This window comes from Pseudophryne corroboree, chromosome 1 (genome assembly GCF_028390025.1).
Source record: "Pseudophryne corroboree isolate aPseCor3 chromosome 1, aPseCor3.hap2, whole genome shotgun sequence".
Classification (NCBI taxonomy): Eukaryota; Metazoa; Chordata; class Amphibia; order Anura; family Myobatrachidae; genus Pseudophryne; species Pseudophryne corroboree.
Genome location: NC_086444.1, coordinates 839930148 through 839949579, shown reverse-complemented (window position 1 = coordinate 839949579; position 19432 = coordinate 839930148). Strand labels below are relative to the sequence as shown.

At 43.7% G+C, this 19432-nt stretch overlaps 1 protein-coding gene across 1 annotated transcript in view; it reads left to right on the top strand.

Annotated features, from left to right (window-relative positions):
• Positions 1-19432, top strand: part of LOC134912399 (inactive tyrosine-protein kinase PRAG1-like) — a 44349-nt gene that overhangs the window by 16349 nt on the left and 8568 nt on the right. Inside the window, exons 2-4 of the mRNA XM_063919906.1 lie at positions 776-1186; positions 2567-4092; positions 9477-9646. Coding sequence (XP_063775976.1) covers positions 848-1186; positions 2567-4092; positions 9477-9646 — 2035 coding nt within the window. The 5' untranslated portion in view covers positions 776-847. The remainder of the gene's footprint in view (positions 1-775; positions 1187-2566; positions 4093-9476; positions 9647-19432) is intronic.

Here is a 19432-nt window from a genome sequence, read left to right as displayed (position 1 = left end):
TTAAAAGGGGCAGTCTGCTGTACATTTTCTATTGACAAGAATTGTACTTCTAGCTGTGCATCTGATACACAGGTACATGCAGTATATCCCTGGACAGCAGGTAACGTAAAAGGAACAGTAATAAAATTGAGCACCAGTTTGTTCAGGATTACTTGTTTGAAGCATGTAATTGCAGAATCAATCAGACTGGAGCAGCTGTGAAATGGGAAAGTACACTTTTGATATGGTAAATGTTCAAGGTGTCACTTCTAATTGTCATTAAGCTGAGAATGGAAACGCATATTAAAAGGCAGGAATGAATGGTTTGGCTACAGAACCTTACAGATAAGTGAAGAGCTGGTATCCAAATTCCTTTTACGTGACCATAGGGAGGGGATTTATGTTGGCGGAACGTGTCATATACTGAGTAACACCTCTATCAGATGAAACGGATAGAGTAAGGGTGATTCATTAAACATAGGCACATCATGCAGCTATCATTGTGCAGGCAGGTACTGTTAACCCAAACGGTCATTTCGGCTTCAGTTTCTAGCCCATTACACTTCTTGCATGAATCACATAAGAGTTTATCACTCCAAGTTTGCAAAGCTTAACATTTTGTGGCCTCTGCTAGACAGCATATGTATGGGACACTCATTGGTATATATTTTACTGCAGTTATATTATGATTTTTCTATACCCAAAAACAAAGAAAAATTTATTGATCTCTGTATCATTTTGGTTCATGTAGGAATAAAAACAATTTTTCAATAATATTTTTTTTTCTTTAATCTAGGTTTGTGAAGGAGCCACAATTTGTTCTGCATATTGCGGAGCACAAGATGAGAGAGGTGGTTCTGGCTCTAACATGCATCGAGGCATCACACTAACCAATCAGGGCTTGAGAATGTCTGTGTGCAACGAATTTGTGGAACACATTTGGAAACCTGGATCCTGCAAGAACTGCTTTCACCCAAAGAGTGACCACCGAAAGCTTCAGACATCCTCTGATGGAAAAATAGGCAACCTGCCAGTCCTGCCTAGTCTTAATGGGATTAGGATCAAGTCGGAGAACACAAACCAAGATGATGAGATTGTAACTGCTGCTCTGTATTCCAAGCCCACCATAGCAGTAAAACCAACCATGATTACATCAGATACTGCTGAGGGGTGGGCTGAGATGAACAGCAGTGAAACACCAACACAGGTACGTGCACATATCTAGGACGCTTTCTAAGTGGATGCATGTGATCCAACTGGGAAAGAAAGTGACCATAAAATGGCTTATTATTATGAAACTTGTGTTCCATATGGCGCATGTACTGTACATTCTCACCAGGTTCCAGAATTATTTAGAACCAATTTAAGCATTGTCAGTTGCCAAGCAATGGCAGAGAATCCATTTGAAATACAGTATTTATACTTCAAAGAAATTGCAGAAAGTTAGCATTCTAATAATAAACTGGTAACTATTTATCCAGTATCTGGCTAGACTAGGTTTATATAAAAGAAGCACTTCTAGTCCTTTGTATTAACCATATACCTACTTGCTTCAGTGACCAAGGGCATGATAACCTTATCAGGTTTCCCTTTGTGAAAGTAATTCATAGAATGCGGATGTGATGCAAGGGCTATTTTTCCCTGCCCTGGGTATATTTAAATTTAAAAGTAGGTTTTTGCTATCTATTTTGTCTCATACATACATTTATTTTGCCAAAGTTCCACCTGTTCCAGCTTATCTGATACATTTTGTCAGTGCAGTATATTTGTGTAATACTGTAGTTCACAGACTGTAAAAAATACATCTATGATACATGTAAGTGAGATTTTGGGGGGAATTCAATTAGCCACGGTAAACTTATCCCGGACTCCATGGGTTAAAGCCAATTAACAGGTTAATTTAATTGGCAAGATAAATGGGCTGTAATTGAATAGCCCCAGGCGTTAATCGCACAGGTTCTCAAACTCGGTCCTCAGGACCCCACACGGTCCGTGGTTTGCAGGTCACCTGTAGATTTTTAAAATGTGGCAGTTGGTGATACACAGTGCAGCTGCTGGGTGACATGGAAAACGTGAACCGTGTGGGGTCCTGAGGACCGAGTTTGAGAACCACTGCGTTAATGTATATATCTTATGTTTACTGAACTGCTCATGTCCCTATTGGGTCTTGCTTCTTTAGGCACAGACCCTGCTAAGCCGCATCTGTTTGGGAGTGGGGCAGCGACGAGAGCATTTTCAAAAATGAAGGGGGTGGGGAGCGTTGGCACCATTTTTAAGGCGTGCCCAGGCCAGTGTTTTTTTTCTTCAGGCGCAACTTCACAGGCCCCGGCTGTGTGAGAACACCGACCATGCTAAGTAACCTGAGGCTCAGAAGGCCTATGTTCATGCAGAGTGATCTGATGCTGCGTCTTCAGAGGAAGCAGCAGATCACAGAAGCCTGCATGAGTCTTCTATTTACACAAGACACCTACTGCAGCTGATCTTTGTCCATCTCTGAAATAGGCCTATTGTCTTACAGTAGATTATAGTTTTAATATCTTCTGCAATATTATAAAACAAAATCATTATTTTTTTTTTCCCCTCTTAGGTCAGTTGGAAAGTATCTTCAATGAGCAATTCAGTCCTGAAATCTGAGGATATTTCAATGGTTATTCTAGATAACTTCAGCAAACATTTCAGCCATGATTATTGCTCCTCGAGTGATACATCAAAATATTTATTCAATGGTACGACAAGTCCTGATAAGAAGATTGAGATAAATGCTGTGAATAATTTAACGTATGTGAGTCACTTTGATGTTCAGGCTGACAAAGCAGTGTTCCTCAAGGACAAGTTGAGAGCACCTCAGGAGGAAGATTTCCAGGTATCAAAACAAAATGATGGGGATACTGAGAAACTGAACAGCCTCCAAGAAGAATCTGCCTTGCTTTCTTTAAAGAGTAGCAGTGCTTACTGCTCAGGAACCCGACCTGCCCCAGACAGGCCATCCTCTAAAGGAAGTTTTCTTAGCAAAGACAGTGCAGTTTGTGTAGCTTCTGTCAAAACAGGATTGTGCAAAGAAACCAGGTCTGATGATACAAACTGTTATAAATCAGATGTGAGATCTAGTAAGAGCATGTACGTCAGTAGAACTAAAGTATCGCTTCATTCTGAGTCAGATAACCTGTCAGAGACTCTGTCATGTATTGGTATTAAAGACAGTCCTCTTGCGTCACCAACTATTGCAGATTCCCAGACTAAGTTTCACTCCTCTACTGTACCTGATGATGGAAGAAACAATGAACCTATTTATGCTGAAAGCACTAAAAGAAAAGGTGTTTCAGGCACAGGGACGAAAACTGTATGGCACACGGAGAAAACCAGCGCTAAACAGGAGGGTAATCAGTGTTCTGTCAGCAATAGCAGGATGATACAAGAATCCACAACACATGTTGCTGCTAGGATAACCGTCATGGCTGCCCATACAGAAGAAGACAACCGAACAATTTACCTGAGCAGCCCAGATTCTGCAGTTGGGGTTGAATGGACATGCACTAGTCCTTCATCTGCAGAGAATGGGAGTCTCTCACCTACTTTTCTATGGGGAGAAAGGAGCCAAAGTAAATCAGTTGATGTGAATAGAAGGTACCAGACTTCATTATCACATAAATATCAATGTAACACCAGCCATGTTGTGCCTCCTAAGGTTACCCAATCGGAGGAGTTGAATAGCTTACGTCTGACTTTGCCAACACACACTACTGGGATCTTATCCTCCATCTCTCATAAAAAGGACTCCCAAGAGCTGACTGACAGGTGCCTGCCTGCAGGAGATCGTAGACAGAGGCTCAACCATGCAATATGGAGCCGGCAGTGCAGGATTGATGAGGAAGAGGAGGAAGAAGTGTCATCTAGCTCACTGCAGTCAAGTACCTGTGCTGTAGGCAATGGTCAGCCTGTTTCATCCATCACTACTAATTGTAGCTATGAAGAGAGAGACAAGTTGGATGAACTGAGAGGTCAGAAAGGTATGAGTAAATCTGCCTCTTGTCCTGTTGAACTCTCAAAAATAAATAAGGAAGTTGAAGACTCGAGTCAGCCACCACCACCTCCTCCACCGAAAAAACAGAGCAGGTATGAACGTGATACTTTCCCATTATTATGACTCCTGAACCATAAAAAGTATTAGGATACTTTTGAATTATGTTGTAATAAATGCTCTACTTTTGGCACCTCCAAAATTTGGGGTAGATTTTCACTCCGATCATTAGGTTACAGATTACACAGCAAAACTGCTGGAAAGGTAAAGTTGGGTGTGCTTATCAATACAGTTCTCTAAGAATTAGTATATTATTCCTAGCACACTGAGTGTAAAGCGTGCTTTAGAAGATTGCAGTACATTAGTAAAGAGGACTCCATCAAAGCACATGTCTGTTTTGGGTTACTGCCCTTTTTGTGGGATGCGGTCAGGACGTCCCGGCGGTCATGTGACGGACACCGACCGCCGACATCCCCAAGGGTAGGGCCATGGGGGGGGGGGGGGGGCCTAGCCAAAGCTGCCACCTTCTGTGACTTAGCCAGAGCCACCACACCCGCTATCGTAGCCCTAGCCACCATCCCATATTGATTAGGGTAAAGGTAGAGGACAGGGGAGGGGTAAAATAATTGTCGAGATGCCAAGGTCGTTTGTGACCGCCAGCATCCCGACTGCCGACGGCCTGTATCACACCCGTTTTTGCATATTGCTAGTATACAACACGCTATTTCGGTATAAACAGTAGCTAGTAAAACCTAGAAGTTCATGACGCACTGCAGGCAGCCTTGCTCTGGCCTGCCTTTACTTGCAATTAATGGAAAAAAAATAATTTTGCCTTATCTTGGCAGCTGTAACCTGTCGCTTTTAGTACTCATTCTAATAGGATTATTATTTTGAACTACGCCTAAAAGTGTTGAACAATTCAAGGATTCTGAGATCCTATAATTTTTTGTATATGGGAAAGGGAAGGGAAATTTCTAACATTTATGTGATGTGTACAACTTATTTAGCTTTTGGATTAAAATGTGTATTCCTGTCTTTACTAGTAGTTAGTTGGTAAGCATAAGAAAGTTTAATGCTTCCAGTAAATGGCTACTTGTTCTCAATATAGCCATAGGAATGTGGCCTATACTAATTTTGTTAATGTTTTATTGCCCGGTTTTACAACTTTTCCTCATACTAGTCTAATGGAAGTTTAGACCGTACAAACAGTCTAGAAAAATGTAGCTAGGAAATTATTTATATGCTGTTCAATTTTATGTAATTCATTGTCCTTTTGCTATTTCATTGCGCTGGATGTACACAAGTGTTAATGTGGAAAGTAGTCTAGGTTTAAAAATTTCCCAGTGTCTGCAATGCAGTTCAGCCTATCATTGGTGATGGGGGGGGGAAGAAGTGATGGGTCACAGTTGATCTACAGATGAGGCAGGCTTTATTTGAGATAAATTAAGAAATGCGAATGGATTGCTCATGTGATCTATTCCATTTTCTCTTCCTGTGCATTGGCTGATACTCTATATGTGCTGACTTATGCCCCTGTGGATGAATTGATGTAATAAGGTCTGCTCCACTTGTAGTAATGATTAATATATAAAGAATCGTGGCCGATGATGGTTTAACTATGTACTTTAGTAGTTTTAGTAAATACAGATGATCAGCTGATACTGTTGATGGTATCCTTTTCTTGTACTTACAGTATTTATTCTTGCCATCTTGGGGTTGGCACAATCCTATGTTGAGTTGATGCAGGCACGGTGGCTTGCTGCACTCACCACAGGTTATATTCTCTTTCTATGGGTGTCATTGACACCCACAGACTGAGAATAGCCCTTCTCGCCGGTATTCCAGCGGCACATTTAACCCCCTGCCGGGTTTCTGGCATCTGTATTGTGACCGCCGGGTTCCCGACTGGCGGTATTGTAACCACTTCCCGAATCCAACATGTTGGAAATCCTCGTTTTTGCCGATTCCGACCCAAAAATGAATGGAAACGGCGAGCCAGGGATTTTTAAAATGTTGTATTTTACCGATCATTGGAGTCTGACGATCAGGGAATCTGATTGGCATTGGGAATTCATCCTGTTGATGTATGGGCTGCTTTAGTCATTTGTAGGCATTCATCTTTGATCTTGCACTGGCTTTGCAACCAATTAACTAGGATATACTGAGTCAGCCTAATACTTATGCGTTATGTAATAGAGGGATTTATTTATAGGGCATTTATTAGCACACTCCACTTTTCCTTTCCACTAGAAGCTTATTCCTACTAAGTCTGTAATGCTGAGGAATATGTTAAAGGTCACTTAACCTTAATGATCTGGGTGACTTTTGTTGTTTGATAGCAATTATCATCACCCTCTTCCCAGCAGTCATCACAAAATTCCTTAAAGGCATTGTGCAGCAAGATGGCTTTCCAAATGCACACCATATACAAGTGTGTGACTTGATAGCTCCTGTCGCTGACCTGTGTCATAAGATGAATGGGATCATTGACTCTGGACACACAAAAGGTTGTCTGTTTGGTTACATCAACACATGACTGTGAGCAATATCTCTAGTTCTCACATCCCTCACACAGAAGATAAGGATCATTTTCTTAAAATACAGCCTTTTTTTCAGAAATAATATTTTATGACTTGACATGCTTAGAATAAGATACAATTGCAGCTTCCTAGTATATACTGACTATACAGACCTCTGCAAACTTTTCAGTTACATTTGCAGTGTAAATTAGAAGCACCTTGCACCACTTCCCAAACTAATATCCACATATAGTTAAAAGTTTTACTGAACACAGTACTTGTAAATCTATTGTAGAATGTGTATTTTGAAGCACTAATCTGCATTTTAAGACTTCAATAGGCTCAATTCAATTCAATGCAAATTGAATAGCACAGGGAAGGAGGTCCTGCAGCTATTCAAATCAGCGTGCTGCTTTGTTGGAGAATGCCCATACTCGTGCCTTAAACAGTGTGTTCAGCGCGAGAACGAGCATTCTTCGACATAAGGGCCCCGCCACAATGCTGTTTCTCTATTATAAACTATTTCTCTATGTAAATAATCAATTTAATAAGCAGTGCTTAATTATTAGATAAAAGAAGTGGAGTGCAAATGTGTATGAAGGACACTAAATATTCTCCTCAAACATTAATGACTTCATTGACAGTTATTTTAGTGTTGATGGCCAGAACCATTTCTTCTGCAACTTTTGACCACCAGCATCTCACATTTGTCCTTGCACCAAGAGATGTGCAAGAAAGTCTGCAATGTTGGGGTGTGCATGTGTGTCACTGTGCAGTCACACATGGTGACCACATAGCAATGCTAACTGCATTTCATGCCATAACAAGGCTCTGGAGTACCCTGTGCCAGCCCTGCTCCCTAAGCACATGACGTCCATATGAAGATGTGCTGAGCGGCTGCATAGACTGCACACTTCTAGTTACGGCACTGAATGAATTGCCTTTATGAGGCCAATAGTAGCCTCAGAACTGCATTCCTGTGCTTCCAGCACAGATTTAGCCCTGCGTATGACTCACTTTTAGACATCCTGGGCTGCTATGGAGATGGTATGTGTCCTACTCACTCTATGCCAGGAAACTGTATAAAACATTTCTCAGAGATGGGATCTGCTTCAGTTATTGGGATTTTCCTGCTTGCCCAGACTTCAAAGCCTTACATGGCATTTATTTGTAAATTCTCTGTAGCAGAGCTGAGTAAGAGGGGCTTTAAGCTATGCAAAGAATTTCTTGTTTCTTTGAATCCAGCGACTGAGTCACAAAATGACATGCTACATTCTGTTTGGACGCTGCCTGCCACCAATTCCCACAGCCTCCATGGTGAAGTCCTGGAGAGAGGCCTAGTCACATTCCTTTTGGAATCCTTGGCCCTTCCAGTATCGTGGCTGTTATTCAGTAACTGCTTACAAAAGGCATCATCCTCACAGCCCAAACGCCAAGGAGAGTGCAAGAAAAGAAAATTAAAGTCCACACTGACCAGTTCACCAGTATTGTTTTGCATTCCACTGCAGAACATGTAAATATAGAAAGCAGAGGAATGAGGTTAATGATTGTCAGTGTTCCAAGGAGAACAAACATTCGCCATCACAATGTCTTCTTTCAGAGACATTTCTGTTAATTATACCAAGTTGCTTTTCCACATATTTCTGGATAGATTCTAGCTTTTATCTTTTTATTTTGTACCTGTTCCAAGTCTAATCACCCAGAAATATGTACACCACCAGCCAAGCACAGCTCCGCCACAGTGAGGGATCTGAAGTACACAAAAGGTGTTGTGTCTGCATTTTTTTTTTTTGTCTTCCACTTTTTAATTTAACATTAACAACATAACTAAATAATTGGGATGCCCTTTAGCTAACTAATTAGAAAGTTTTAAAAATAATTATATAATCCCATACCAAGATAATATTGGCAAGATAATAAGAGCTACATTTTAGGATTATTATGTTTTCTTAACATTTATCTTGCATGTAATGCATACATTTGCAGATGCAGCCACTAGCTGTAAACACCAAGTGGCCAAATCCACAGTATATCCAATTTGGCTACACATATGGACCTATCAATATTCTATACATTGGCACTTGGGCCAAAGGGACATATTGTGTAAGGTACAGACCTTTTCTAACCAATCATTCCACTGCAGTTTATGCCAGATTTGATCAAGCTTGGTCCAGCTCAAATGTAGACCTGTATTTGCTGTGCTTTAGGACCTTTGTATGTGGAGGGAATACATACGTAATGCCAGAAGACCAGATGCTGGCTTTCAGTATAATGACAGCGGCATCCCGCCATCCTGAATCCCGGCAGCGAGTCCCATTGCGGGCTCACTGCGCTCACCACTCTTCGTGCCCGGTGGCGACCTTTTGTGGGAATACCAGGCTTTGTTTGGTTTTCCAACTGCCAGCATTTTACTGCCGGCATTGGTATCCTGAACGCCGGGATCCCGACATCCGGCATATTAACTACATCCCTTGTGGAGAACTGGCGAGCAGTCTCACATTGTGTATGCCTCTCTTCAGACTGTAGTTGCTCTGTAAAATGTATCTGTGTTTGCATAAGGAGGTACAAAAAAAAGTGCTTTCTGCTTCATTTGATAAGTGGATTTTTGAGAAAAGAATAACCTGTTTTACTGCTCTTTGTAACTTGAGTTATAGGATGGGGAACAGGAAGTGTCCGTTTGTGTATCCTGCTCTGGTAATAATAATAATTTGTATTGTACTTATACAAAAATGGGTTTTCTAGCTGGTCATCCCTTCCTGGAAAGTAACCAGGTTGTCTTTATTTTTATTTTATTTTAACTTTTTTAAACAACATTTTAAATGTACACTAGGTAGCGTTTCGTTGTGCTTATTTTTTTTAAATCACTTTAATGCTTTAGGAAATGGGAAATAACTATTATCCATTTCTTGCAGTATTGCAAAGCATTATTTTTCTTGACATATGTCTTTTCTTTTCCCAAGGCATCATAAAATGAACAAAAGTAGCTCTGAACTGGAGAATATGAGCTCAATGGAGAGTCTTGGAGAGTCTTTTAAGGCTACAAATGTCAGCAACTCAAACATGAACATAAGTGTCAGCTTTAGTGCTGGTTCTATGGATAGTCTGGATTCCAGGGCTTGCAGCGAAGGAGGTAATTCCACACATCTACTTATCAAGAATATTGGCCCACTGCAGTATTGTTAGAAATTCGGGTATAGGTAGACTGTAATAAACGGATTCGGCGCTTATTTATAAATGAGTGATAAATTTCACTGTGAGTGATAATTAACACCAGCCAATGAGCTCCTAACTGTAAGTTTTCAAACACAGCCTGTGACATGGCAGTTAGGAGCTGATTGGCTGGTGCAATTTATCACTCACAGTGAAATTTATCACTCAGTGATAAATAAGGGCATCAGTATGAAATCCTGGCAGTAGAAATACCGACGCCAGAATCCCTTCCTCGAGCGCAGCGTGTCCCCACGCTTCGCGCCTGGTGGCTACCGATCTATTCCCCCTCGGGTAGTGGCGCGGACCAGTGGCCGCGAATCACCTCTCAGCCCCGGGTAGATGGATGCATGTATGTTTGTTAGTGTGTACATGTGTGAGTGGGTATGCGTGTGGAGATAATACATTCAGTGGTCCCCAAACTGTGTGCCCATGCACCCTAAGGAGCCGCAGAGCTCTTGCAGGGGTGCCTCGGGTTGGTGGTACATGACCACATTACTGAACTAAGGATTACAGGTAGGCACGTGTTTATTATTATTTTTTTCCAAGTTGGGTGCTATGAAAACTGCTTCCCTGCATCCTCCCCCAGTGTCTGCTGTGCTGCTGATCACTGCTGATTCCGGCGTCTGTATGGTGACACGCATACCCAACCCTTCTTTTGTACTAGGTTCTAAGGTATTGTTACCACAACCTGGTAGCATACAGTTGAAATCTAGATTTGCTCTTTTCTCCTACTAATCCATATTATGGTAGTTACTTTATGAAGATAAGTATCATTCAGCCACCTTGCATCATCCTATCCCTAGCCAGCCCTGCTCTGTGACCCAGCTCCGGACCTGACACCTTATGCTAGCCATACATCAGACCAACTTTTCTCCAACACTCCAAACTTCCAACCATCCAACTTGTCTGTTCAACTAAAACAGTGCCCCACACATCTCACCAACTTTTTACCAGTGCTCCACACATCTAACTAACTTTTCATCAGACCAACCAACCTGCCAACTTCTGTACCACTTGTGATGTCACCGAAGTAGGCGGACAGTGCCTGCCTACAGTTCTTCAGTTTTGTTTTGTTTTTTAATTTCAAAACATGCAGAAGTGTCTTTTTTTCAGTGAAACTGGGCTTTTCTTTCACCACCATACATTTATTAGATTTACTTATTTTTATACTGAACTATGGATACCAGCATGGTTGGGCTGCCAAGGCAAATATATATATATATATATATATATATATATATATATATATATATATAAGATGTAGATATTCGGCACTCCCAATGTAGTAAAATGTACAGCTTGCCTGGTGCCCTCTTTTTTGGAGGCACAAGTATTATTTATATATTTTTAAAAAGATTATTATTATTATATATATATATATATATATATATATATATATAATATATATATTTTTTTTTTTTTTTTTTTTTTTTTAATGGAATGGGAAAAACCCGAAAAAAATTTGCGTGGGGTCCCCCATCCAACGCATAACCAGCCTCGGGCTCTTCGAGCCGGTCCTGGTTCTAAAAATCCGGGGGGAAAACGGACAGGGGATCCCCCGTATTTTTAAAACCAGCACCGGGCTCTGCGCCTGGTGCTGGTGCAAAAAATACGGGGGACAAAAAGAGTAGGGGTCCCCCATATTTTTTACACCAGCATCAGGCTCCACTAGCTGGACAGATAATGCCACTGCCGGGGGTCACTTTTATACAGTGCCCTGCGGCCATGGCATTAAATATCCAACTAGTCACCCCTGGACGGGGTACCTTGGGGGAGTGGGGACCACTTCAATCAAGGGGTCCCCCCCCCCCCAGCCACCCAAGGGCCAGGGGTGAAGCCCGAGGCTGTCCCCCCCATCCAAAGGCTGCGGATGGGGGGCTGATAGCCTTGAGAAAATTTAAAGAATATTGTTTTTTCCAGTAGTACTACAAGTCCCAGCAAGCCTCCCCCGCAAGCTGGTACTTGGAGAACCACAAGTACCAGCATGCGGGAGAAAAACGGGCCCGCTGGTACCTGCAGTTCTAATGGAAAAAAAATACCCAAATAAAAACAGGAGACACACACCGTGACAGTAAAACTTTATTTCACACATGTCGACACACACATACTTACCTATGTTGACACGAAGCAGTCGGTCCTCTTCTCCAAGTAGAATCCACGGGTACCTGAAAATAAAAGATAATTATACTCATCTGATCCAGCGTCCTTATACGTAATGCCACCCCTGTAGTAGTAGTAGCATCCTTATACGTAATGTTCCCCCAGTAGTCGTACCGCCCTTATACATAATGCCCCCCCAGTAGTAGTAGCATCCTTACATGTAATGCCCTCCCATTAGTAGTAGCACCGTCCTTATACATAATGCCCCCCAGTAGTAAGAGTCCTTATACATAATGCCCCCCAGTAGTAAGAGTCCTTATACATAATGCCCCCCCAGTAGTAGCGTCCTTATATGTAATGCCCCCCCAGTATTAGTAGCCTCCTTATACATAATGCCCCCCCAGTAGTAGTAGCATCGTTATATGTAATGCCCCCCTGTAGTAGTAGCGTTCTTATACATAATGCCCCCCCAGTAGTAGTAGCATCGTTATATGTAATGCCCCCCTGTAGTAGTAGCGTTCTTATACATAATGCCCCCCCAGTAGTAGTAGCATCGTTAGCGTCCTTATACGTAATGCCCCTCCTATAGTAGTAGCGTCCTTGCATGTAATGGCCCCCCTAGCAGTGGCGTCCATAAAGCGCGCGCACACACAGACATACCTCACACACACACAATTCACACATATATACAGACACACACACCCCACCTTGCACACACACACATCTCCACCATACACACACACACACACACACACACACACTTCACATATATACAAACACACACACACACATATATACAAACACACACATATACAAACACACACACACACACACACACACACACATATATATATACAAACACACACACACTCACTTCTCTCTCACCCTCCACTTACCAAGTCTGGCTGGCCGTCACTGCAAAGCTGTCTGGTCCCGTGTAGCTCCGCCCCTCTATTCCGTGTAGCTCCGCCCCCTCGTGCCGCCGTAGCTCCCCCCCCTTTTCAGACCCCGCACTGCACAGCCCGCTGTCACAGGTGATTGGGGGGGGGCTTTTCATACTGTAGGCGGACACTAGCAGGCAGTGTCCGCCTACTTATCGTTCAGTTGGGGGGAAAGTTTCCCCTACACCTGAACGATTGGTTGGGAAAATCAAACAGGTTTGATTTTCCCAACTAGTTGGACAGACTGTTTCTGTCCGTTTTTCAGCGTGTGGGAGCAAACGGCTGATAATCGTTTGCTCCCACACACTGCCACATTATCTTTCCAACCAGCCAAGTAGTTGGCTGGTTGGAAAGATATCGTCCTGATGTATGGCCAGCTTTAGTAAAGCCATCCACATTACTTTGCCCTAAGCTGCATTCATGGGCAGAGGTATTTGACCTTAGAATGGGATGCGGTCAAGATCCCGCCGGACGGGATCCCGGCGGTCGGAATACCGACACCGGGATCCCGACCGACACAATCCCGACATATTCTCCCTCTGTGGGTGTCCACGACACCCATAGAGGGAGAATAAATTAGTGCCCGCAGTGTGGCGAGGCACCATGCCTGCAGCGTGGTGAGCGCAGCGAGCCCGCAAGGGGCTGCGTTGTGCTCGCCCCCCTGTCGGGATTATGCTGGTCGGGATCCCAGTGTCGGAATTCCGACCGCCGGGATCCCGTCCGGTGGGATCTCGTCCTGATCCCCTGAGTCTACAGATCACTGAACTGAACATTGGTATTAAAGTTATTAAGTCCAAAGCTCGATACTGTATGCTGCAAATGTTATCTATATTGTTAATTTTCTGCAAAGATTCTCATGTGATAGATGTATATGTCCTTTAACTATTAATTATACAAAAAAATATGGTAAAGTTGATCTACGCGTTGTTTTAAATGACATTGGAAAATATATTTCTATCAAACAATACATTTTTCTGCCTCTTATCATAAACAATGATATTGCTCTACAAATGTAAGGGCACCTATAAACATTCATTCTCTTTAAGATACCTGCATAACGCTTGTAAAATGAGCAAAGTCCACCTGGTGTGTGTCAACAACTGTTAGGAGTAAGAATGCAAATGTGACTGGGCTTTCTCTGCATGTCTGGAGGGGAGTATTACAATATGGAATTGGTAACATCATTGCTCTTTGAACTCTGGGCATTATAAATTGTATTATCAGGGGTTGCACCTTGATCAGGCTAAATTACATTGCACCTGGCATTAATACTAAGGAGCAGACTGTCCAGGTGATTGGTGTTAAACAATTCAATCTGATCTGAATGTATGACCTTCAACTTTTGCTCAGGTGAGTACGCTGTATGGAAAATATAATTTTCTGCTAGCCAACCTAATGTTTGCAGCCTGAAAACCCTTCTTTAGACTGATTTTCTCATGATCGTACAAATGCAAGGGATGGAAAAGTTGGAAAAAATTACTTGTAAGAGCTACTGTAGCATTGGCCTTTTTAAAAGCAAGATTCTCTCTCTAAGCCACTGTTAAGGCTATTGCAACATCTGGTCTCTGCTCAGAATATGCACTTAAAATAAATTTAATCTGCCCAGATCGGTGTTCAGCAAGGTGCCACTCCCTGTCTCTATTTATAATCCGATTGCAATGAGCTCTTGTCACAAAGCAGCTTTGGAATGTATTTTACTCTCTCTACCTGAGCAACGCAAACAAACTTAAAATGCAGTGCTGGCACAAAAAGGTGTTTGCAACAGGTTTACTGGTTATCACTAACCGACAAGGCTTCTAGCAACGGCTGTGCTGTTGTACTGAATTACAAAAAAGCTCACTATTGTTTTTATATTGACCAGTAGACCTAAAGTAAAAATTTGTTTCAGTAGGCAAAAATACTCTTGTGGCAGAATTGGCACTTAATGCATATCCTGTCAATTTTACATTGGGTTTTGTTAAATCTCAAGTAGACAAGGAAAACACATGCTTGTAAATCCAGCTAATGTGAAAATACAGTAAGAATGGTCACAAGCACTTTAAGTATACATACAAGTACAATATATATATATATATATATATATATATATATATATATATATATATATATATATAATAAGAATTTACTTACCGATAATTCTATTTCTCGTAGTCCGTAGTGGATGCTGGGGACTCCGTAAGGACCATGGGGAATAGCGGCTCCGCAGGAGACTGGGCACATCTAAAGAAAGCTTTAGGACTATCTGGTGTGCACTGGCTCCTCCCCCTATGACCCTCCTCCAAGCCTCCGTTAGGATACTGTGCCCGGACGAGCGTACACAATAAGGAAGGATTTTGAATCCCAGGTAAGACTCAGACCAGCCACACCAATCACACCGTACAACTTGTGATCTGAACCCAGTTAACAGCATGATAACAGAGGAGCCTCTAGAAAAGATGGCTCACTACAGCAATAACCCGATTTTTTTTGGTAACAATAACTATGTACCAGTATTGCAGACAATCCGCACTTGGGATGGGCGCCCAGCATCCACTACGGACTACGAGAAATAGAATTATCGGTAAGTAAATTCTTATTTTCTCTAACGTCCTAAGTGGATGCTGGGGACTCCGTAAGGACCATGGGGATTATACCAAAGCTCCCAAACGGGCGGGAGAGTGCGGATGACTCTGCAGCACCAATTGAGAGAACTCCAGGTCCTCCTCAGCCAGGGTATCAATTTTGTAGAATTTTACAAACGTATTTGCTCCTGACCAAGTAGCTGCTCGGCAAAGTTGTAAACCCGAGACCCCTCGGGCAGCCGCCCAAGATGAGCCCACCTTCCTTGTGGAGTGGGCATTTACAGATTTTTGGCTGTGGCAGGCCTGCCACAGAATGTGCAAGCTGAATTGTACTACAAATCCAACGAGCAATAGTCTGCTTAGAAGCAGGAGCACCCAGCTTGTTGGGTGCATACAGGATAAACAGCGAGTCAGATTTTCTGACTCCAGCCATCCTGGAAACATATATTTTCAGGGCCCTGACAACGTCTAGCAACTTGGAGTCCTCCAATTCACTAGTAGCCGCCGGCACCACAATAGGTTGGTTCAGGTGAAACGCTGAAACCACCTTAGGGAGAAACTGAGGACGAGTCCTCAATTTCGCCCTGTCCGAATGGAAAATCAGATAAGGGCTTTTACAGGATAAAGCCGCCAATTCTGACACGCGCCTGGCCCAGGCCAGGGCCAACAGCATGACCACTTTCCATGTGAGATATTTTAACTCCACAGATTTAAGTGGTTCAAACCAATGTGACTTTTGGAACCCAAAAAACTACATTGAGATCCCAAAGTGCCACTGGAGGCACAAAAGGAGGCTGTATATGCAGTACCCCTTTTACAAACGTCTGAACTTCAGGGACTGAAGCTAGTTCTTTTTGGAAGAAAATTGACAGGGCCGAAATTTGAACCTTAATGGACCCCAATTTCAGGCCCATAGACACTCCTGTTTGCAGGAAATGTAGGAATCGACCCAGTTGAATTTCCTCCGTCGGGCCTTACTGGCCTCGCACCACGCAACATATTTTCGCCAAATGCGGTGATAATGTTTTGCGGTTACATCCTTCCTGGCTTTGATCAGGATAGGGATGACTTCATCCGGAATGCCTTTTTTCCTTCAGGATCCGGCGTTCAACCGCCATGCCGTCAAACGCAGCCGCGGCAAGTCTTGGAACAGACAGGGTCCTTGTTGGAGCAGGTCCCTTCTTAGAGGTAGAGGCCACGGATCCTCCGTGAGCATCTCTTGAAGTTCCGGTTACCAAGTCCTTTTTGGCCAATCCGGAGCCACGAATATAGTGCTTACTCCTCTCCATCTTATCAATCTCAGTACCTTGGGTATGAGAGGCAGAGGAGGGAACACATACACTGACTGGTACACCCACGGTGTTACCAGAGCGTCTACAGCTATTGCCTGAGGGTCCCTTGACCTGGCGCAATACCTGTCGAGTTTTTCCCAACGGTTTATAATCATGTGGAAGACTTCTGGGTGAAGTCCCCACTCTCCCGGGTGGAGGTCGTGCTGAGGAAGTCTGCTTCCCAGTTGTCCACTCCCGGAATGAATACTGCTGACAGTGCTATCACATGATTTTCCGCCCAGCGAAGAATCCTTGCAGCTTCTGCCATTGCCCTCCTGCTTCTTGTGCCACCCTGTCTGTTTATGTGGGTGACTGCCGTGATGTTGTCCGACTGGATCAACACCGGCTGACCTTGAAGCAGAGGTCTTGCTAAGCTAAGAGCATTGTAAATGGCCCTTAGCTTCAGGATATTTATGTGAAGTGATGTCTCCAGGCTTGACCATAAGCCCTGGATATTCCTTCCCTGTGTGACTGCTCCCCAGCCTCGCAGGCTGGCATCCGTGGTCACCAGGACCCAGTCCTGAATGCCGAATCTGCGGCCCTCTAGAAGATGAGCACTCTGCAACCACCACAGGAGGGACACCCTTGTCCTTGGTGACAGGGTTATCCGCTGATGCATCTGAAGATGCGACCCGGACCATTTGTCCATCAGGTCCCACTGGAAAGTTCTTGCGTGGAATATGCCGAATGGGATTGCTTCGTAGGAAGCCACCATTTTACCCAGAACCCTTGTGCATTGATGCACTGAGACTTGGCTCGGTTTTAGGAGGTTCCTGACTAGCTCGGATAACTCCCTGGCTTTCCCCTCCGGGAGAAACACCTTTTTCTGGACTGTGTCCAGGATCATCCCTAGGAACAGAAGACAAGTCGTCGGAACCAGCTGCGATTTTGGAATATTGAGAATCCAATCGTGCTGCCGCAACACTACCTGAGATAGTGCTACACCGACCTCCAACTGTTCCTTGGATCTTACCCTTATCAGGGAATCGTCCAAGTAAGGGATAACTAAAATTCCCTTCCTTCGAAGGAATATCATCATTTCGGCCATTACCTTGGTAAAGACCCGGGGTGCCGTGGACCATCCATACGGCAGCGTCTGAACTGATAGTGACAGTTCTGTACCATAAACCTGAGGTACCCTTGGTGAGAAGGGTAAATTTTGACATGAAGGTAAGCATCCTTGATGTCCCGAGACATCATGTAGTCCCCTTCTTCCAGGTTCGCAATCACTGCTCTGAGTGACTCAATCTTGAATTTGAACCTCTGTATGTAAGTGTTCAAAGATTTTAGATTTAGAATCGGTCTCACCGAGCCGTCCGGCTTCGGTACCACAACAGTGTGGAATAATACCCCGTTCCCTGTTGCAGGAGGGGTACCTTGATTATCACCTGCTGGGAATACAGCTTGTGAATGGCTTCCAAAACTGTCTCCCTGTCAGAAGGAGACATCGGTAAAGCCGACTTTAGGAAAACGGCGAGGGGGAGACGTCTCGAATTCTAATTTGTACCCCTGAGATATCACCTGAAGGATCCAGGGGTCTACTTGCGAGTGAGCCCACTGCGCGCTGAAATTCATTGAGACGGGCCCCCCACCGTGCCTGATTCTGCTTGTAAAGCCCCAGCGTCATACTGAGGGCTTGGCAGAGGCGGGAGAGGGTTTCTGTTCCTGGGAACTGGCTGATTTCTGCAGCCTTTTTCCTCTCCCTCTGTCACGGGGCAGAAATGAGGAACATTTTGCCCGCTTGTCCACGAAAAGACTGCGCCTGATAATACAGCGTCTTCTCATGTTGAGAGGCGACCTGGGGTACAAACGTGGATTTCCCAGCTGTTGCCGTGGCCACCAGGTCTGAAAGACCGACCCCAAATAACTCCTCCCCTTATTAAGGCAATACTTCCAAATGCCGTTTGGAATACGCATCACCTGACCACTGACGTGTCCATAACCCTCTACTGGTAGAAATGGACAACGCACTTAGACTTGATGCCAGTCGGCAAATATTCCGCTGTGCATCACGCATATATAGAAATGCATCTTTTAAATGCTCTATAGGCAAAAATATACTGTCCCTATCTAGGGTATCAATATTTTCAGTCAGGGAATCAGACCACGCCAACCCAGCACTGCACATCCAGGCTGAGGCGATTGCTGGTCGCAGTATAACACCAGTATGTGTGTAAATACATTTTAGGATACCCTCCTGCTTTCTATCAGCAGGAGGGTATCTCAGGAGAGGGTAGAGCCCTTACAAGCGTGTGAGCGCTTTATCCACCCTAGGGGGTGTTTCCCAACGCACCCTAACCTCTGGCGGGAAAGGATATAATGCCAATAACATTTTAGAAATTATCAGTTGTTATCGGGGGAAAACCACGCATCATCACACACCTCATTTAATTTCTCAGATTCAGGAAAACTACAGGTAGTTTTTCCTGACCGAACATAATACCCCTTTTTGGTGGTACTCGTATTATCAGAAATTTGTAAAACATTTTTCATTGCCTCAATCATGTAACGTGTGGCCCTACTGGAAGTCACATTTGTCTCTTCACCGTCGACACTGGAGTCAGTATCCGTGTCGGCGTCTATATCTGCCATCTGAGGTAACGGGCGCTTTAGAGCCCCTGACGGCCTATGAGACGTCTGGACAGGCACAAGCTGAGTAGCCGGCTGTCTCATGTCAACCACTGTCTTTTATACAGAGCTGACACTGTCACGTAATTCCTTCCAACAGTTCATCCACTCAGGTGTCGACCCCCTAGGGGGTGACATCACTATT